At 40.2% G+C, this 20,993-nt stretch overlaps 1 protein-coding gene across 2 annotated transcripts in view; it reads right to left on the bottom strand.

Moving 5' to 3' along the window:
* Positions 1-10,971: 10,971 nt before the first annotated feature.
* Positions 10,972-20,993, bottom strand: part of LOC119808886 (zinc finger protein 420-like) — a 38,654-nt gene continuing 28,632 nt past the window's right edge. Inside the window, exons 3-4 of one of the 2 annotated variants that reach the window (XM_038321420.2) lie at positions 16,515-16,610; positions 10,972-13,595 (exon numbers count right to left, since the gene is read on the bottom strand). In XM_038321420.2, coding sequence (XP_038177348.2) covers positions 11,707-13,595; positions 16,515-16,610 — 1,985 coding nt within the window. In that variant the 3' untranslated portion in view covers positions 10,972-11,706. The remainder of the gene's footprint in view (positions 13,596-16,514; positions 16,611-20,993) is intronic. The other variant, XM_042054623.1, reaches the window with a different exon arrangement.

Below are 20,993 nucleotides of genomic sequence, written 5' to 3'. Positions count from 1 at the left end.
ACTCAATGGCTCCCGGCCATTAGTTGATTTAATAATCTGTTCATTGCGACTAGTTCTGTAGTTAGTGCAAGAGGACAGCTGTGCCTTCCTGTATTCGGGTTCTCTAGAGGACCAGAGCTGACGCAGTGAAGTGGGATTTATGGGATTTACTAGAGTGGCTCACAGACCTCTGCCCGACTAATCCAACAATGGCTGTGAAGAAATGCCTCAGCAGGAGGGTGGATGAACTTTCCAGCAAGAATGAGGGGACGCAGGCAAAAAGCTAAGGCTTCCTTCCTCTGTGTCCTTTTATATGAGCTGCCACCAGAAGATGTGGCCCAGATTTAGGGTGGCTATTAATACCCCAAATGATCCAACCAACGAAATCCCTTGAAAGTGTGTCTAGCTGCTTGGATTTTAGTTGATTTCGGGTGTTGTCAAGCTGACAACCAGGATTCGCCAGCACACTTTCATACACTGATTAATTTCCTCTGAGAGGTCAACGAGCAGTGAACTTGCTGGGTTGTGAAGTGGTAGTTTTTTTTTTTAGTTGTTTCCCTATAATTTTTAAAATTCATTTTAGTAGGCATGCAAAGTAGCTGATCTCATTATGACATTTCATATACACGCTCTATTGCCTTGTGCTCATATGCTGTGCCATTATACCCTTGCCTCCATTTCTATTCCTTCTTTGTTTTCCAAAATAGTCCTCTTTATCTCATATTCTCCTACGTAAGTCCATATATGCTGATAGAGACAGCTAGAAACCTAAACTCTGTACATGAGATAAAATGTGATGCTTGTTTCCCCCTACCCATTACTCTTGCTCCTCTCCCTTTAACCTCCCTTATGCTTTCGTTCCATATACACTGCTCTCTGTTACATTATTATTATAGTTACGCATTGTATAATTTTACATAATATACTTATCTGTAAAATCTAGATTGGGCCTGAGAGAAAATACACACTTTCAGAGGCTGACTTGTTTAACCTAACAGTGGCTTTTCATGCAAAGGTCATGATTTCATCGTTTTAGCTGCTGGACAGAATTCCACGCTGTGTATGTTGTGTATGTACCATATTTTTAATCTGTTCGTCTGTAGATGGGCATCTAGGCTGACCCCACATCCATGGCCATCATGAGTTGTGTGTCATTATAAACTGTAGGTACAGGCATCCCTGTGATATGTTGACTTTCATTTTTGGGTTTTTTTTTTTTTTGAGTCAAAGATTCGCTGTGGTTTTGGAGCCTGTCCTGGAGCTAGTTCTTATAGACCAGCTTGACCTCGAACTCTCAGAGATCTGCCTGCTTCTGCCTGCCAAGTGCTGGGATTAAGGCATGCACCACCACCGCCTGGCGACTTTAATTTCTTTAAGTGTCTATCCAGTAGAATATCTGGACCATATGGTGACTGTCTTTTGATTTTATTCAGAAACATCTATACAATTCTTCATGTTTGTGATAATTTAATTTCCATACAAAGCTTCCTCATCTCTTTATCTGATTGTAAATTATTTATTTCCTATTTTAAAGTTAGTCTCACTGAAGTAAAACAACATCTCATTGTGGCTTCCATTTGCATTTCTCTGATGATTGACTCTAAGCATTTTTTCATAGAGCTGTTGAGTAACTTTATACTTTTTTCTTGTGGAAAACATCTAATCTGCCCAATTATATTAAAGCATTTTTTTGCTCCCATGCTGCTGAGTTAATAGTCTTTGCTCTGGCATTTAACATCTTCTTAGATGTGTAGTTTGTACATACTTTCTTCCATTCCTAGGTTGCCTCTTGGCTCTGCTGTTTCTTTCACCATATAGCAGCTTTCTAGAATAAAGGAGTTCCGTTTCTAAATGTTATTTTCCATGTTGGTCTTGCTTACCTTGCTCTGCAGTCTGAAAATGGGGTTTGGGGCTGTGGGAGTTAAACTCTCAGGTGTGTGAAAATTGATGCATGCTCACTGTCAGTGTTGGTATTGATCTAACACGGGGCCTGGAAACAGTCCTGGGGCTCAATGAGAAAGCTCTGTAAACCTCAGCTGTGTGGAGACTGGCAGCATTTGCCATTGTTACCAAGGCTGGCTCTTGCTCTGGGCTCGATTCTTGAGCTTCAGAGACACAGGCAGCGTAAGCAAGGTCTTGAGTTCACAGACGTTCCTCTTGTTTTCTGTTTATTTTCATTAATCACCAACTCTTCACCATTTCCTTACTCTTTTTGTAATATTTTTCTGTCATCTTCCTAATTGTCTTGAGAAAGAAATTAGAATTGAGATGTATTTTTTAAAAATTTAAGCGACATACGCACATCTAAGTTTTAGCTGTACCCTAAAAGTTCTTGTGTGCCAAATTTTCATTCATTCTGTCCAGTACAGCATACCTCCCACAGATTGATTAAATTATTTTAAAAGTCAGTAGAAAATATTTCGAATATTTCCAGCACAAGCAATTGATAAATGTTTGAGGTGAAGGACAATCAACTAACCTCATTTAATCATTATAAAAGGTCCCCAAGTATTTAAATATCACCCTGGTATATAAATATTTTTATATAGCATACATATAACTATGATAAATTAAGATATAAAACATTTGAAGTGTAATAAATGTGAGAACGAAGAGAACACTTTAACAGTGCAGTGGGAACACAAATTAGAATGGCATTGTGGAAAACAATCAGGAGTGTCTCAAGACGAACAAAGGACTGCCATAGAATCCAACAAACCTAACCTGGCTTTAGACCTTAAGAAATAAATAAGATCATAGTCTCAAAAGGCTGTAGATGTTTCCGTTTTCACTATAACCAACAGACAGGAATAACCTGAGTGTTCATCGATAATTTAATTGATAAGGAAAATGGTGTGGGGGGGGGGGGGGAGCGCGCACGCGTGTGTGCGCACGCATGCGTGCGTAAATATGCACACACAATAGGATACTATTCTGTCTTTATAAAAGGGAAGTCAGGCAGTGGTGGTGCCTGCCTTTAATTTCAGCATTCAAGAAACAGAGGCAGGTAGATCTGTCTTGGAGTTTGAGGCCAGTCTAGTCTATAAAGCCAAGTATAAGAACTGTTACACAGGGAAATCCTGTTACACTAAACAAGCAACTAAATAACTAAATGAAGGGAACACAGTTGTTACATGGTCTGCGTCACCGGTTCATCTCTGAATTGACTTGGAACACTCCCGTGGCAATACTGGGAGGTCATGGAAACCTTAAATGGGCACATCCTTAAATCAGATAGGGGAACTCAACCCTCTGCCGTTGGTGCCCATGAGATGAGTGGTTTCAATGACATCCATTCCCACCATAGCAGGGTACTGCCCCCACAGGCAATAAAGCAATGGGACCGACTGAACATAAACTGGAAATTCTGAAACAGCCAATCATCTCCCCATTTTTTTCTTTATGAACTGATTGTCTCGGGAACGTCTTATAGTAACATTTATTCTGTTGGAACGTCTGATATATAGTAACATTAGTTCTCTTTCTACCTGCCGAAGTTGAAAACTGAAGTCTACCATGAAAATTGAAATTATTATGGTTGTTTTTATAAGCATTCTTCATGATCAACAGAATGACTCAATAAACTTAGTTCCCCACAAAAGCCAGGAAGTCTATAAAGTGTGATCTCCTTCTCTGAGTACCTTGTAAAATGAGTGTCATGATGCATGGCTTATTCACATGTAGAAGATGACAATAATACCAAACAATATAATGAACTGCGGGTGCAGAGATGTGTCATGAGTTCTTGCAAAGGGCTTCCTTGCCTAAAATTGTCTACTTGGGCAGAATAGCTTTTCTTCTTACTGGTATGCCCTACAAATAGGCTTTCTACTGGGGAAGGCTTTTACCTAACTTCCTCCAATGGGAGCCAACCATAAAAATTCACTAATATACATCATGGAGGGAAATGACAAATTAAAAACTTTGGATAAGATAATGGAGATGAAAATATTTAATTAAAATGCATCACTATCTGGGTTCTCTGAAAAATTCTTATTTTTCCAGTAATATAGTTATAAAAGTATTATATGAAACCTGAAAGACAGATTGCTCAGTGGTTAGGGGCACTAGCTGCTCTTTCAGAGGTCTTGAATTCAATTCTTGCACCCAAATGGCAGCTTCCAGCCACTTACAAGGCAAAAAGCCCTCACAGTATGAGCCCATAATCCATGTGGCAGGGAAGGCATGGCATCAAGAGCTTGAAACCATGGTCAATTTGTGTCCGGAGTCAGAGCAGAGACAGATGGGTGCTGGTGGTCAGTTCACATTTTTCCTTTTTTGAAGTCTTTGTGGTGTGTACATGTGTGCGCGCATTAGTGTATGTCAGTGCAGCATGTGTGTGTGCATGTGCATTAGTGTATGTCAGTGCAGCATGTGTGTGCATGTGCATTACTGTATGTCAGTGCAGCATGTGTGTGTGCATTAGTGTATGTCAGTGCAGCATGTGTGTGTGCATTAGTGTATGTCAGTGCAGTATGTGTGTGTGCATGTGCATTAGTGTATGTCAGTGCAGCATGTGTGTGTGCATGCATTAGTGTATGTCAGTGCAGCATGTGTGTGCATACATTAGTGTATGTCAGTGCACCATGTGTGTGCACATGCATTAGTGTATGTCAGTGCAGCATGTGTGCGTGCATACATTAGTGTATGTCAGTGGATCATGTGTGTGTGCATGCATTACTGTTAGTGCAGCATATGTGTGTGTGCAAATTAGTGTATGTCAGTGCACCATGTATGTGCATGTGCATTAGTGTATGTCAGTGGAGCATATGTGTGTGCATACATTAGTGTATGTCAGTGCAGCATGTGTGTGCATACATTAGTGTATGTCAGTGCACCATGTGTGTGCACATGCATTAGTGTATGTCAGTGCAGCATGTGTGTGTGCATACATTAGTGTATGTCAGTGGATTATGTGTGTGTGCATGCATTATTGTTAGTGCAGCATATGTGTGTGTGCAAATTAGTGTATGTCAGTGCAGCATGTATGTGTGCATACATTAGTGTATGTCAGTGCAGCATGTGTGCACATGCATTAGTGTATGTCAGTGGATCATGTGTGTGTGCATGCATTACTGTTAGTGTAGCATATGTGTGTGTGCATGTATTAGTGTATGTTAGTGCAGCATGTGTGTGTGTGTGTGCGCGCATTAGTGTATGATAGTACAGCATTATATTTTATGGGACACATGTGGATGTCACGTGGGACTATAACAGGTCAAAGAAGGAGGATAATAATTAGAAACCAAAAAGCCACTCCACTTTACGGGTCAACTAGATGTGAGTACTAGACAGTAAATATATTCCATTTCTTGCTATAGTGTTTGTATTAGCAATAGTTTTGGTATATAAATGTAAATGTGTGATGCTTGGAATAGATTGCTTTAGGAAGAGGAATGGTCTTTTGTTTGGTCACAAACCCCAGTCCAAAGCAAAAGGAACTGTAGAAAGGTGCTTTGTGACAAGAGCAGTATTTAAAATGAGGTTCTATTTTATTTTGATATGGGATTGTGTATGTTGAGTGTAGCAGAAGAAAGCTCCTCAATTATATCATTCCACAGTGTGGCTAATAATACCCTATAGTGGAAGGCAGCTAAAGACGTAATCTCCCTGAACTGCAGACAGATTGTATTTAATAAAGTAAAAAACAGTCACACTTATAAATGCCCCTAGATGAGATTTCATCAATTACCACAAGATAAATATTCAATAAATATTTAACATAAAATTTTACTCTACTTGAGAACTCAGGCTTCTCTTATTATTAAAATTTTTATATTGAATACCAGTAATTAGGCATTGTTGTGTTAATTAGCAATGGCACAGTGCAGACTGCTGATTATAGTATGAAAACCTAAATAAGACCATAATTGTGTGGGGTAGTGGTGGTGAGGGTGGAGGGATCGGAGCATTGGGGGGCAGGTAGAGGGGAGAGCATCCATTCCTGCTTAAGTAGAATGGATTTCTGAAACGCAGCAGGTACCTGTCCTCTAGAGGCAGAAAAGCTTTGGCATTTAGATGCTCGCAGTGTCTTCCCTTTCTCATATCTTCTCTCTCCTCTTTGAAACACCATGCCCCTATGGTAAAAAACCCAACACAAGTTCTGAGATCCCGGAAAGGCAGAGAAAGTAATCTAAGTGAGAAAATCCTGGAGAACATAAATCTGATCGCTTTGTAGTGATGAAATTAGATCTTTTTCTTTATGGTATGACTCCACTGTTGGCTTCTTGATTTTTTAAAAACAAAATTGGTTAAGTTGAAACATGCCAACCAAAGTTAACTATATTGACAAAAATATACCTAAAGAAGAGTTACCAGAATGTAAGTAGAAAGAAAAAAAAAAGAAGAAAAACATTGAAAGCCAACTCCATGAGATGGTAGCTTCTTGTTCTCAAAAGATATTTTGAGAAAAAAAAATGGTAGGAAGACATGCGAGTAGGTATCTAAACCAGACCAACAGGAGAAAGAAAAAGAACCAAGGTCCCCAAGCCAGAGTCTGTTTATTGGGTTCCTCCCATGCCCAGGAACAATGCTGTTCATTTTGCTATGTCTACACAGGATCTTCTTTCTTTACCGGATGTTCAATTCTGTGCCTATTCCAGGCAATGACCTTAACAATCCCCTAGATAACCATTAACATTCTTATTATATTTGATTTACTGATTTAATAGATATCAAACTGTATTTAGCCATTTCTTTTTTAAATGGATGAAAATGATTGGCACAAGTTTAAATATAGTTATCTGCTCATGAACATAGGCACAGGATCTTTAATAAAACACTATACTAGTAGACCAATTCAAGAAAAACCATCTTCAGCCACAATGCAATACCTATCAAAATGCCAATGGCATCATTCATGATGTGAGTTTTGCCCACACTGGGATGAGAAATGGGTCCATTATATTTGGACATCAAGGTGATCTTTGGAAGGTACTATTGTGGCACAGAAGGAACAGAAACATGTAAGAATTGGGGGAGCAGAGGTCCAAGGGGACACAGTTTGAGAAATCCTTCTAGAAGTCTGGATGATGCTGGTATGTACACACATGAAATGCAAACGATGTACGGCTGTCGGGGCGCATAACCTGTGGGAAATAACAGGTGTATATGTGGCTGCTACGGGTAAATAAATCCCCAAATATCCATCTACTTATCGAATTTTATCATATGTATAATATGTATTATAATATATATGTGCTCTATATCTCCATGCCACCCTTTGACCTATAAGCCCACTCAGATTTTACTAACATCACATTGTCTAAAATAACATATTACAATCAAACTTCAGAAACTAGGACAGCTTCAGAAGCATCCTGCATATGCACCTCTTTGAAACTCCAATCTGTCTAGCATCACATCTAACCCAGCTAGGGAGAATAGGCTTGAAAGTTCAGTCTAAAAGTTCAGTCCCTTTAAAACATCCAAAGTCTCTTTCAAAGTTCACAGTCTCTCTAAAATAACCAAAGTCTACTTTCTGCCTCTACCTCACATAGCAAATACTACTTGTCCGTGGGCTCAGGGTGTCTACTCTTCCACAGTTGCTTCTTGGGCTTCCCATGGTACTGGCATCTAAAAATGTTTGAATCTGTACTGCAACTGGCTGAATCTTTACTAATAGAGTCTTTTGGCTCTCTACAGGAACCGAGACATTGCCAAATGGTGCCAAGCCTCCACTTTTATGACCCTGTGAATACTGGGGTTTCTATTACAGCTTCACCAACACCCTTTCCTAGCCTCTCACAGCGCCAAGCCTCGGTTGCTCTCCGTGATCCCTCCATGCCTTCAAAACTAGAATCACCTGTGAAACTTGACCATTAGCAAGTTCAGTTGCTAGCATGAGTTACAACTTTGGCTACCGCTGGTACAAAGTTTCTGTGTGCTGACTCTGAGGAAACATGAACAAGATTTTGCTTCAGAGATGGTGGTGGTCTCTGAATCACAGCTGATTGTTCAGGCCCAGCTGACTAGTATTGATTATCCTAGCAGAACAAAGGTTTCCCTTTGTTCTTGTTGCTCATTAATTACAAGCAATTCTTCAAACCTCAACTAACGGCAACTAAAGAATCTTAATTCAAATTAGCAAATGGCCCCAGGAGAGTTTTTAAGAAATTCTCAAAACTTCCTTCTCAAATCTCACAAGCCAGACCTCCATTATCTACACTGATGTCAACATTATTTTCTTAGTTCTAAAAATAGTTCATTAAGCTCTGAACAATGGATGATTTTCCTGGTTCAATGTGCTAAAGTCCTTCCACAATCTTCCCAAACACATGGTCAAGCTAGTCACATAAATACCCGACTCCTGGTACCAATTTCTGTCTTAGTGAGGGTTTCTTTTGCTGTGATAAAACACCATGACCAAAACCAACTTGGGGAGGAAGGGTTTTATTTTGCTTACTCTTCCATATCACAGTTCATCAAGGAAGGGACTTAAATACAGCAGGAATATGGAGCCAGGAACTTAGGCAGAAGCCATGCGCGAATGCTGCTTATTGGCCTATTTCCAGGGTTTGCTCAGTGTGCCTACTTATACACCCCAGGACCACCTTGCCATGGCTGGCACCAGCCCCAGGGGGCTGAGTGCTCCCACATCAATCATTAATCAAGAAAATGGCCCACAGAGCAGCCTCTAGGCCAGGCTTATTGAGGCATCCGTCTCAATTAAGATTCCCCTTCCCTCTTCCCAGCCATCTCTAGGGCTGTGTTATGTTGACAGAAACAAAACCAAAAGCCAGCACAGTCATGATTTGGCAGAGAGCCCAATATGGAGGAAGGTGACTGATAAGCATGAGAGGGAAATAAGGGAGGGGTAAAGAGTAACCCACATGTATGAAACTAAGAACTAAATGAAGTCTGTAAATACCTATTTAAGAATATTCTGTTCTGAGCAACCAGATGTGTTTGGATCTGGGTTTCCTATCCAGAAGTCAGATCTCTCTGCATGGAGTCTCCCCTTCTGAGCACACCTCAGTCAAGCTATGAGTCTGGATTCCACTCCTGATACCAGCATATGGTAGACACCCTAAACGGACATTTTAAGGGAAATCATTGCATTTTTACTAGAAATGTAATGGATCCTACATATCCCTCAGAAGTCAGTCCTGGGCTGTATTCTAAAAAACTGGTCCAAGTTCAGTACTCAGACTCTAAAGAAAAAGCCAGATCACCAATCCTATTTTCCTTTGTAACAAAACTTCACCTTTTTAGCCACTCTGAGACCAAGAATACTGACTGGATAGTGGCCCATTAAGGTATAACTGTATACTATACTTAGACATCATTTTTACATAGCCACAGAAAATAACTCAAATTCCTTTCGTCAAGGCTTTCATTTCTGTCTCGAGACCCTAAGCTGTGGGAGAGATGTCACATGTACCTTACTGGGTTCTCTTACAATCCTCTCCTAAGATAAACGAGAGAAAACAAACTGGTCTCTTTTCCGCACACCTGTGTCTCCAGTCTTCAGCTCCATCACAGTTGAGCATGCTTATCTGTGGTGCTCCCACCTTCCCTGGCGTGATCTTTTCACCCTTCCCTCTGTGCCCAGAGCCTGTGGAGCTTCCTAACCCTGTGCAGCTTTCCTCTATGTGCCTGCCCTGTGCTTCTTCCACCTATGCACAAACCCTATGATACACGGAGCCTTCCTAGTTCTCACCTGATTGAACTGCTTCAGTAAACTTACTGAATATTAAAATTTACCTTATCAAACTGATGGGAACAAGAAAAAAACTGACTTAAATTGTGGTGTTAAAAATAAAATAATGATGAAAGGCCACGTCCGGAGGTGTGGAAACTCTGAAATTAAATTTTCAAAGTAAATTCTGAAAGACATTAAGTAACATTAAAATATTCATAAAAGCACTTAGCTGGCCAAATCACATTTTGTGAATGTTGATAAAGTTATATATTAGGTGATGCATAATTTCTCATGTAAGATAAGAGAATTAGCAATAAGAGAAGCAAAGCCATTAACCATGTCATTTTGGAGAAATTTCAGGTGTGTGTCTGTGTGGTTTGTATCTTTCATTTTCAGAAAAAAGTGGTTAATAGTTTCCTAAGCAGTGCCAACTATTTAAAAATTAACTTAATTCCCCGTTCTTCTTACAGCCTGTGTCTCAACTACCCAGGTTCTGTCACCCGTCAATGATAAGCCAAGGAACACCCAAATTAAAAAAAATGCCCACAAAGATTTATTCAATGTAGTCACACTGGACAAAGGGAAAAAGAGATCCATTAACTTGCTAGTCCATCTTCGGACTCCTAACACAAAGACAGGATTTAACGTGAAGGCAAATGGACACATAACTATGCAGTCAGGCCAAGACGTGGTCTCCTGACCAGCATGGTCACAACCCATCTCTCTGGCACTAGTCTTCTCAGCAAAGCTATCAGAGTCTTTCTCGAAAACACAAGTGCATCCTGTGGGTGCCCTAGGGCTTTTTCTTCTCCCAGCAGGATCTTGGTAAAATTCTAATTTTTTGAGAACCATTGTTTCAATATCTTGAAAGACAAAGAGAGGAGAACAGGTATTTCTTTTATAATATATTAATTCTTGCTGGTCAGGCCAGCAACAGTTAAATGAAAGCATTCAAATACTCATGGGTTTCTATTCTCTTAATTCCTAAAGTTTGATTTTAAGAATAAGATATTTCAGTGTAATACATAACAAAATTTAAGTGGGTTTTGCAGGTAAAAAGAGTAGCATATATATAATAAAATTTTATAAATACTAATACAATTCAAGCTTCAGAAAACTTGAACATAATTATCCTCCTTAATTCCACAAGATGGGGATATTAACAAATATGTAACATATGAAATAATATCCTCCAAATCATCTGAAAGACACTGGCATCTCAGATACAGTGACTAGTTACTTAAATAATTCTCAGCAGTATACAACTGAATCCTGTCACCTACCTCCCTTAGTAAGGTAGAATATTTTACTGTCTATGATAGGATATGTTGGACAATAAGAGACACTACTTTACAAGCCGTTCAAGTTTGTTTATTTAAAGAAGTAAGCTTTACATAGAACCCCTGTATATATTATACCCACTATATATTCTCTGTGGAAATAATTCTCTGTAGACTAAAATCAGAAACTAGTCTTGTTCTGCTAACACAGTTTGAGAGTTGTGCTAAGTTTTGTTTTCAAACATGAGGCTACATAGTAAATATGGTCTCATTCACAAATTCATATCCTTATTGAGATGAGTTATATACATAATTCTGATGTCTGATAATTTATTTCTATCACATCAAAGAATGTCCCACAATTTATAAACAATATTTAATTTTTACATTGTTCTATATATTCATAAAAATTAACCACCTACAGTAATTCTCATATCCATTAAGATCTGAGTTTTGCTCTACTCTGTTTACATAATTTCTTCCTGCATAACTACTTTGCTCATACACATTGGACAGAGTTCTTTCCAAAGTCAATACATGGTAAGATTTCTATGAAACATGAATTCACTGATGAGGAGTGAGCATTTATTAAGCGCCTTGACACATATTTTGAGGGCTCCCCAATACAAATCCTCTGCTAGTAATTAAGATATGAAGAGCTAGCAGACTTGCAACACTATTTGAACTTGTAGTTTCTTCCATGCATGAATTTTTACACTGTATGTTATAAAACACTTATTAATCACCTTTTTTTCCATTCACTTTCTCCCTACTATGTTTTTCAAGCTAAGAGTTGAATTATTACTAAAGGCCTTGCCACATCCCTTGAACTTCTAGAGTTTCAATTCCGGAATGAACTCGTTGATGTCGAATAAGGCTTGAGCTATTATTAAAGGCTTTACTACAGTCTTTGCATGTGTAGGGTTTCTCTCCAGTATGAATTCTTTGATGTTTAATTAGGGCAGAATGATTATTAAATGCTTTCTCACATTCCTTACATTTATAAGGTTTTTCTCCAGTATGAATTCTCTGGTGTTGAATGAAGGTTGAGTAAATGCTAAAAGCTTTGCCACATTCTTCACAGGTATACGGTTTCTCACCAGTATGAGTTCTCTGGTGTTTCCTCAGGTATGAAGAACAGATAAAGGCCTGGCCACACTCTGCACATTTGTAGGGTTTTTCACCAGTATGAATTCTTTGGTGTAGAATGAGACATGAAGATTTAGCAAAGGCTTTTCCACATTCTTTGCATGTGTAGGGTTTCTCTCCAGTATGAAGTCTCTGATGATACTTAAAATAAGAAGAACACCGAAAGGCCTTGCCACATTCTTTGCATTTGTACGGTTTCTCTCCAGTGTGAATCCTTTGGTGGACAAGAAGGCTTGATGAATTAACAAAGGCTTTGTCACAGTCCTTGCATGTGTATGGTTTCTCTCCAGTATGAAATCTCTGATGATTCCTAAGGTATGAAGACGACCTAAAGGTTTTGTCACATTCTTTGCATGGGTACAATTTTCCCCCAGTATGAAATCTCTGATGATACTTAAGATATGAAGAACAGCTAAAGGTTTTGCCACATTCTTTGCATTCATAGAGTTTCTCGATAGCATGAATCTTCTGATGCTTATGTAGGTATGAAGAACAGATGAACGTCTGGCCACACTCTTCACATTTGTAAGGTTTCTCTCCACTGTGAATTCTTCCATGTTGGTTAAGGTGTGAAGAACAGTTAAAGGCTTTGCCACATTCTTTGCATGTGTAGGGTTTCTCTCCGGTGTGGATTCTCTGGTGTTGAGACAGGGATGATCGAAAAATAAAAGCCTTGCCGCAATCAGCACATTTGTAGGGTTTCTCCCCAGTGTGAATCTTTTGATGTCGAGAAAGGGCTGAGCAATTATAAAAGGATTTGCCACACTCTTCACACTTGTAGGGTTTCTCTCCACTATGAATTCTTTGGTGTTGAGTAAGAGCTGAGCAATTATTAAAGGCTTTGCCACATTCCTCACATATGTAGCGTTTCTCCCCAGTATGAATTCTACGGTGTTGGTTAAGGCTGGAAGAACAGTTAAAAGCTTTGTCACATTCTTTACATTTATAGGGTTTCTTTCCGGTGTGAATAATTCGGTGTTGTTTAAGATGTGAAGAACAGTTAAAGGCTTTGCCACATTCTTCACATTTGTAGGGTTTCTCTCCAGTGTGAATTCTCTGGTGTTGAGACAGGGATGTGGGAAAATTGAAGGTCTTGCCACAAGCTGCACATTTGTAGGGCCTTTCTCCAGTGTGAATTCTTTGGTGTCGCGTACGGGCCGAGCAATTATTAAAGGCTTTGCCACATTCTTCACACTTGTATGGTCTTTCTCCAGTATGAATTCTTTGGTGCTGTGTGAGAGCTGAAGAATTATTAAAAGCTTTGCCACATTCACATTTGTAGGGTTTCTCCCCAGTATGAATTCTATGGTGTTGGTTAAGGCTGGAAGAACAAGTAAAAGATTTGCCACATTCTTTACATTTGTAGGGTTTCTCTCCAGTATGAATTCTATGGTGCTTATAAAGTGTTGAGCGAACATTGAAGGCCTTGCCACATTCACCACATTTGTACAGTTTTTCTCCAGGATGAGTTTTACGGTGTTGAATAAGAAGTGAATTCCAAGGGAAGGTCTTGCCACATTCCTTAAATTTAAGAGGTTTTATTCCTGTTGAGTGAAGGTGGAAGTATCAGTAAAAGATTAACCTCATAGCTATAATTATAAAGTTTATCTTTCATATGAATCCTTACATCCATAGATTCAGTTCCAAATGCAATTTATTCTTATTAATGGGAAAATAAACATGATCCAATAACAATACTCACTGCAGCAGCAGTCAAAAAATATAATAAGTAAAACAATACCAACTTCCACTGAAAAACCATAGAACATTATTCAAAATTTTAGAAGTACTCTCAAGCCAGTGAAATGGATCTGTGTATAAAGGTATTCCCAGAGTCCTACATGGTGGAAACAGTGAACAGAATCCTGCAAGTTGTTTTCTGCCCTTCAGAGCAACCAGAAGCCCTCAGTAGACACACACACACACACCCCACATTTAAGGTAAGCAAGAATGGAATATTTATGATAAGGAAATAATGAAATATGCCCATTACATAAGACAGATATCAACTGATTAGAAATACATGAAAATTCTAGAACGGAGAACTTCATAGAACACTTACTGGAATGGTGACTAGACAGAATGGAGAAAAAAGTACAAGATTATTTTCCTGTTTATTGTTTGAAAGTTAAACCATTTCTGAAAGATTTACAACATAACAATTTGAATGTTTTGATCAATGCCCCAAATATTTAAAACAGTAAATTTCATGTTAAATATTTTTCAATCTCTGTTAAAATAAAAGCTATTGGATGATTTTAAGATTTTCAAGTTTGCTGGGCAGTGGTGACACTAGCCTTTAATCCCAGCACTTAGAAGGCAAAGACAGGCAGAGCTCTGTGATTCTGATGCCAGCCTGGTCTACAGAGGAAGTTCCAGGACAGGCTCCAAAGCTACAGAGAAACCCAATCTTGAAAAAACAAAAAAAAAAAAAAAAAAAGATGTTCAAGTTTACCTTTAAATACAGAAGTTTCAGCAGAGGCAACATTTATCAATTGTTTGTGAAATTATAACTTCTAAAAATACTCATTTAGCAGGATAAAACAACTATTAAGTAACCAATGAAGGACAAAGACAAAAAGCATGAAATACAGAACTAGTATTTAATATTTGAAAAAAGAACATCAGTTTCATTTGGAACTAGTCATGACTTACAATTTATTACCTTACATTGTCCTAAAGACCCACTACAAGAAGCTGTCATCCAATCATAATGTAAGTTATATTTAAGGACACTATCAACAGATGAGGGAGCTGATATAAAGTAAAACACAGAAAATGCAATTGCAAATTCAGGAAAATTTTGAAAGTTATTGGTAAGCTACTAAAATTACTCACCTAGCTGAAACATTTAACTACTCTTTAACAATAAAAACTCGGGAGTCAGATATCAGGGTAAGAACCTAAATGATCAGAAAGGCAGCAGAAAAGAGACTAGTGACCCCCTCCTTGTTCCTCAATCAAAAAAGGGCCAAGATGCTCTCTCAGCCCCACCCTACTATCTGTCCTCAGTCCTCCAAAACCTCTTTGGCTAATTTTGGTCAGCCAGACTCTGACCTGATTCAAAGTCAACTTTATTGGCAGTCTTATAAGCGTCAGAATGTAACCAAAATATCCCACCTTTTATGTACTGAGTCTTCCTCTGCCCTGCCATCTCCCAAATAATGACACAGACTTTTTATCTATTATGAAAGTGCAGCCTGTGGCTGGGGCTTGTTTCTAACTAGTTCTTATAACTGAAATTAACCCATTTATATTAATCTACATGCTCCCACATGGCTTGTGGCTGTTAATCTCTTCTCTTGTGCATCCTGTTTGCTCTGTGTCTCCTGGCATCTCTGCCTTTCTTCTTCCCAAAGTCCTCTGTTTGCAGAAGTCCCATTTTCACCTCCTGCCTAGCTACTGGCCATTCAACTCTCTATTAGAACAATCACAGCAATGCATATTCATACAGTGTACAATATTCTCCAATATCTACCTGTGTGTAACTTTCTGCTATCGCATACCCACAAAAACAATGCATTATAAATCATAAATCACTGGCAAACAACATATGGCAGAAAATTCACAGAAACACACTATAACAATTCATAAACTACAATAATTTATAAAGAAATCTGATGGGACAACTTTAATTACTAAGCATATAAATGTAATCAGAGAAATTTATTTGTGGTGACACTTTTCTATAAAGCCCTGACACAAAAGTTGCTAGAAATGTGTATAAGCTTCTGAGGCATAGCAAGCAATGACAAGGCTGTAGTGATCCAGACCCTCGCCTGCAATGGGACAGACTGTAGGCTGTAGTGATCCAGACCCTCGCCTGCAATGGGACAGACTGTAGGCTGTAGTGATCCAGACCCTCGCCTGCAATGGGACAGACTGTAGGCTGTAGTGATCCAGACCCTCGCCTGCAATGGGACAGACTGTAGGCTGTAGTGATCCAGACCCTCGCCTGCAATGGGACAGACTGTAGGCTGTAGTGATCCAGACCCTCGCCTGCAATGGGACAGACTGTAGGCTGTAGTGATCCAGACCCTCGCCTGCAATAGGACAGACTGTAGGCTGTAGTGATCCAGACCCTCGCCTGAAATAGGACAGACTGTAGGCTGTAGTGATCCAGACCCTCGCCTGCAATGGGACAGACTGTAGGCTGTAGTGATCCAGACCCTCGCCTGCAGTAGGACAGACTGTAGGCTGTAGTGATCCAGACCCTCGCCTGCAATAGGACAGACCTTTTTTTGTCACTGGAAATGCACGCAGACATCACTTGAGTAGAAGGACAGATATGAGGAAATAAAAGCATAAAAAACATCTGTTGGAAAATGTCCTCCTTTGAGAGATGTTAAGCAGAGTATCCCTGAAACAAAGCCTCTAATCCGTCCATCCACCTTTCGATTCCTGCCCTTCTGCAGCATCTCTGGGTCTCACTTATGTGCTCTGATCCTCTCATTCCCACATACCTGGATGCACAGCGATGGGCTCTGATCCCTTCACATCCCAGGGCTCTTGTCTTTGCTCGAGAAATGTGACCAAGTACGGCTTAGAGAAAGCCAGACCTGTTAGAAGGAAAGGCAGATGTGATGGTTCTATGTTTTTCTCCAGGACTGACATTTATATTGTATTTATTTAAAAAATGAAAACAGAATAAAAGATGGTAGAAAATAATTTTCTTTAGATGTTTCCTGATAGGCATATTCAATACTTGAAGCTATACCTCAAGAAAAAAAATAAAGCTGCTGGGTAAATGTTTTAAGATGTATGCTTCTCACTTCATGTGTCTCAATTCTAAAATCCCAAGTAGAAGGAGCCACACTACCGAAAGAAGGTTGAAAACAAGAACAGTAATTAACTTCATCAACTACACCTACACCTCCCCCAAGTCTTCCTGAAGAGCAGCAATCTGACTTTGTGAAAGGAATTGGAGGCTTTCTTCCTCTAGTTAATGCATAATTTGAGAAACATTACCATGATTTCTTCTTGAAGGCTTGGTAGGAATCTGAAATAAATCCACTTGGGCACAGGCTTTTTCAAGTTGGGAGGTTTTTAAAATTACTATCAATTTCATTATCTGTTGTAGATATACTTAATTTATCCTATATTGCATTAATTTTGTTAGTTCATATGATCTTGATATCAGAAGCAGACAAGGCACAAGAAAGGGGAAGGAGGAAGAAGGAAGGAAGGAAGGAAGGAAGGAAGGAAGGAAGGAAGGAAGGAAGGAAGGAAGGAAGGAAAGGAAGGAATGAAACGATAGCCCACTGATGAACATAGATGCAAAATGTCTCAATACTTGCAAAAAAAGACATCACAATGATCATCATCTGGACTTCATCCCTCATATGCAGCGATAGTTTAACATACATAAAATCAATAAATGTAATTTACCACATAAACAAACTCAGAAATTTTACAACTATCCCAATAAATACCTGTTTTCAGAAAATTTGACTTTTTATATAAAAGACCCAAAGGACTCCACCAGAAAAAAAGAACACAAATAACAAAAATTAGTGTTTTCTATACAGCAAAAACAAAGAAATTCTCATGCACTAAACCTATACCCCCACCCAAAGAAAAAGAAAAGAAGATATGTTGGAACAAACCTAACCCACGAAATAAAAATCTTCTACAATGAAAAGTTTAAAGCAATAAATAGAATCTGAAGAAAAAAAATAAAAAGAAACTGAAGAAAATACTGGAAGATGGAAAAACTCCCCATGCTTATGGATCGAAGAGACAATATTCTGAAAATGACCATTCTAGTAAACGCAATCTATACATTCCATGCAATTCCAATAAAAAAAAAAAGATGCCATTCTTCACAGAAAAAATATTTAAATTTAGCCAATGTAATACTGAGTAAAATACTTTATGAAATGTAATCATACCTGTATTCAAGTCCTAATATGGAACCACAGTAATAGAAAGAGTATGTATTGGTACCAAAACAGACATAGAGACAAAATTGCTGTGCACCGCGCCCGTGTCTGCGCTCTGTGTGCTATTACCCAGTTACCGAGCTTCGGTCAAGGGGGCTGGAGGTTAAAATACACAGACACACACAGATGGAGAGACAACGACACGGGTCATCCTTGAATTCCCCACGAATGCCCCCTTCATTGTGTTCAGGGGCAGATTATATAGAGATAGCCACGCCCCAGCTAAACCCACCAGAAACCACTCTCCTGCCATCAGGAACTCCTGAAGGTCTCATGCTCAGAGCAGCTGTAGGCACTCAGATGATTACAAGAAATTCAGGATCTAGGGTCTCACTGCTCCCAGCATCTCCCCCCTAAATTTTTTATAAAACAGAAGACCCTCCTGACCACACAGCCTTTTGATCATCTTGATTGAACCTGTACTCAGGAGAGAGTGACAGCATCTCCTCAGGAGAATACTGGCTTTTAGGAAACACAAGAGAGCAACTTAAGCCTGTAAGACAGGTAGATTCAAGTATCCCAGAGACTGTTGGTTCCTCATACTATTTCCCACACACCCTCTTCCCCTCAAGTGAACAGAGGTGTGTGACCATTTCAGACTCGGGACTTTTAGGAGTGGCTTTGCCATGACCCCAGGAGCAGTCAGAAACCACTGCTCCTTCAGCAGTCCCCTAAATAACATACCCCAGCTGCCATACCCCCTGTGACACATTCATTCTTGTCAGCGGAGGGCATGGAAGACACCTTCTCGCTCGTGCACCGCTTTGGCTTCCCTAGCAGCCCAGCTGATCCTGCTTCTGCTAAGTGACGATATGCTGCATTCTCATGGGTTGTCTGATCTTACACAGGATTTAAGGATGAATGCCCATGGCAACAGGCATTAAGATTGCCAGCAGTAGGGTCCCCAGTCACCACTGGACCCAACCTCCCATTTGAGCTATGGTCTTCAACCATCCCTTTGGCTAAACAGTACAATCTGGTGTGCCAATTGTAACATTTCAATGGTTATTCAAGTAACCATTGAGTTGTTTACCACATAAGAGGCATTAGCAATATTAACAGATGTCACACAAATGAAATAATGAACAAGACATTTGTTGTACTAGCCATAAGTCCACCTGTTCCTACAATAGGGCAGTCTCTTGATTTAAATTCGCTCTGTCACAGACTCTTCGGCTTGCAGAGCCTAGAACTGCCACTGCCTTTTCCTGGCCCCGCTGCTGCGTTCTCGGGCAGCCCAGTGGGGTCTGTGCTCCAGCTTGTCTCAGCTCCAGCACTTGTTGCGTTTGCTGATACTTCTGGCACTGCTGTGGCATCCGCCAGGCTAGGCACCGACTGGGTTGAGGCAATGTGCCTTCCACCACAGCCACCTAGCAAAGCTCTGCTCCAGCTGCCTTCTAGCCCCAGCTGCTTTCGTTCTGGGTCCAAACTGGTGCATGGAGTGGAGCAGAACTCAGGAAAGCAGGCTTGCTGCTCTGCAACCACTGAAGGGGCCCCACTTAGGGAATTTGGGCGTTGTCAATCTGTCTGGCTACTTCCTGCTGAGTGGGGACGCTGCATTCTTAGGAGTATTTATTGCAATTCACTGCCATTTTCCAGTCGCGCTCAGATGCGGGTCGCAGTCCTGCTGCGCTTTTGCGCCCTGAGGCCCACACTGGAAGCGGGCCTAGCGTTCTTGCCTCGTTCCTCAAGGCAGGTCCTGGGGTTTGCATCGCAGCCCCTCAGCACTGGCCGCCTGGAGCCATTTGGCCTTGCAGCCGCCACTGCTCACACTCCACTGCAACATTTCAGGAGGTCTCGGGGATTCAAACCACATAAATATCGAATAAATCCTTAGGCTCTCATCGTCTGTGGAGACAAAAACAGAACCTCCTTTCCAAAACATCAAATTCTTAAGCCCCTATTTTAAAGTCAAGGTACCTTTCTTAGTAGTTCCTAGAATCAAATGTCTTTCTCCAGTCCAGAACACAAAAGACAACACAATCAACATATTATACATCTGTACACATTTATCTTTTTTTTTAAGCTATATACATTCTATCTTTTCCCAATATATACGTCCCCTCCGGCTGGGGACAACCCTGTTCGTTTACCCCTCTTTCTCGGTTGGAGTTCCACTTGCTGCCAAACCAAGCGAAGGACGTCAGGATTAACACATATACCCCAATCCACCCTCACCTTCTGAGGGCAACCTCTCAGCGTTCCCTAGTTCCTGATATCTCAGCTGGGACTTCCAATTGCCGAAATCTCGGTGCAGACCTCCAATTGCCACGCACCACCCCCCCGTGTCTGCGTCGGTGCGCTGGCACCCAGTTTGCGAGATTCGGGCAAGGGGCTGGAGGTTAAAATACACAGACACACACAGACAGAAAGACAACGACACAGGTCATCCTTGAATTCCCCAAGAATGCTCCCTTTATTGTGTTCAGGGGCAGATTATATAGAGATAGCCACGCCCCAGCTAAACCCACCAGAAACCACTCTCCTGCCATCAGGAACTCCTGAAGGTCTCGTGCTCAGAGCAGCTGTAGGCACTCAGATCAGGGGATTACAAGAAATTCAGGATCTGGGGTCTCACTCTCCCAACACAAAGTAGACTAGCATACCCAGATATAACTTCATCAAACTACAGCTCAATAGATATTAGAGAAGCTTGCCAAAAATTCTCACTGAAAAGAAGGCTCTCCACTATGGTACAGGAAATATTGGCTATCTATGTGTATAAGAACTAAACTAAATAAAATCAACTACAAAATAAACTGAGGGTTTCATTGAGAGACCAGAATCTCTGAAAGTGCTTGAGGAAAAAATAATGCACTTCAACGCAGAAATAAATACGGTCTTTCTGAAGAGGACTCTGGTCCCTAGGGAGTAAGGTCAATAGTTGAAGAACTGGGCCTCCATTGATTAAAAAACCTTCTGAAAGCAAAGGAAACTGTTCCTTGAGTGAAAAGGCAGCTTAAGGGATGGGAGAAGATATTCAGAAGCTACGCATGTGGC

Source organism: Arvicola amphibius, chromosome 3, assembly GCF_903992535.2.
Source record: "Arvicola amphibius chromosome 3, mArvAmp1.2, whole genome shotgun sequence".
In the NCBI taxonomy this organism is placed as follows: domain Eukaryota; kingdom Metazoa; phylum Chordata; class Mammalia; order Rodentia; family Cricetidae; genus Arvicola; species Arvicola amphibius.
This window is presented reverse-complemented; position numbering and strand designations above follow the sequence as displayed.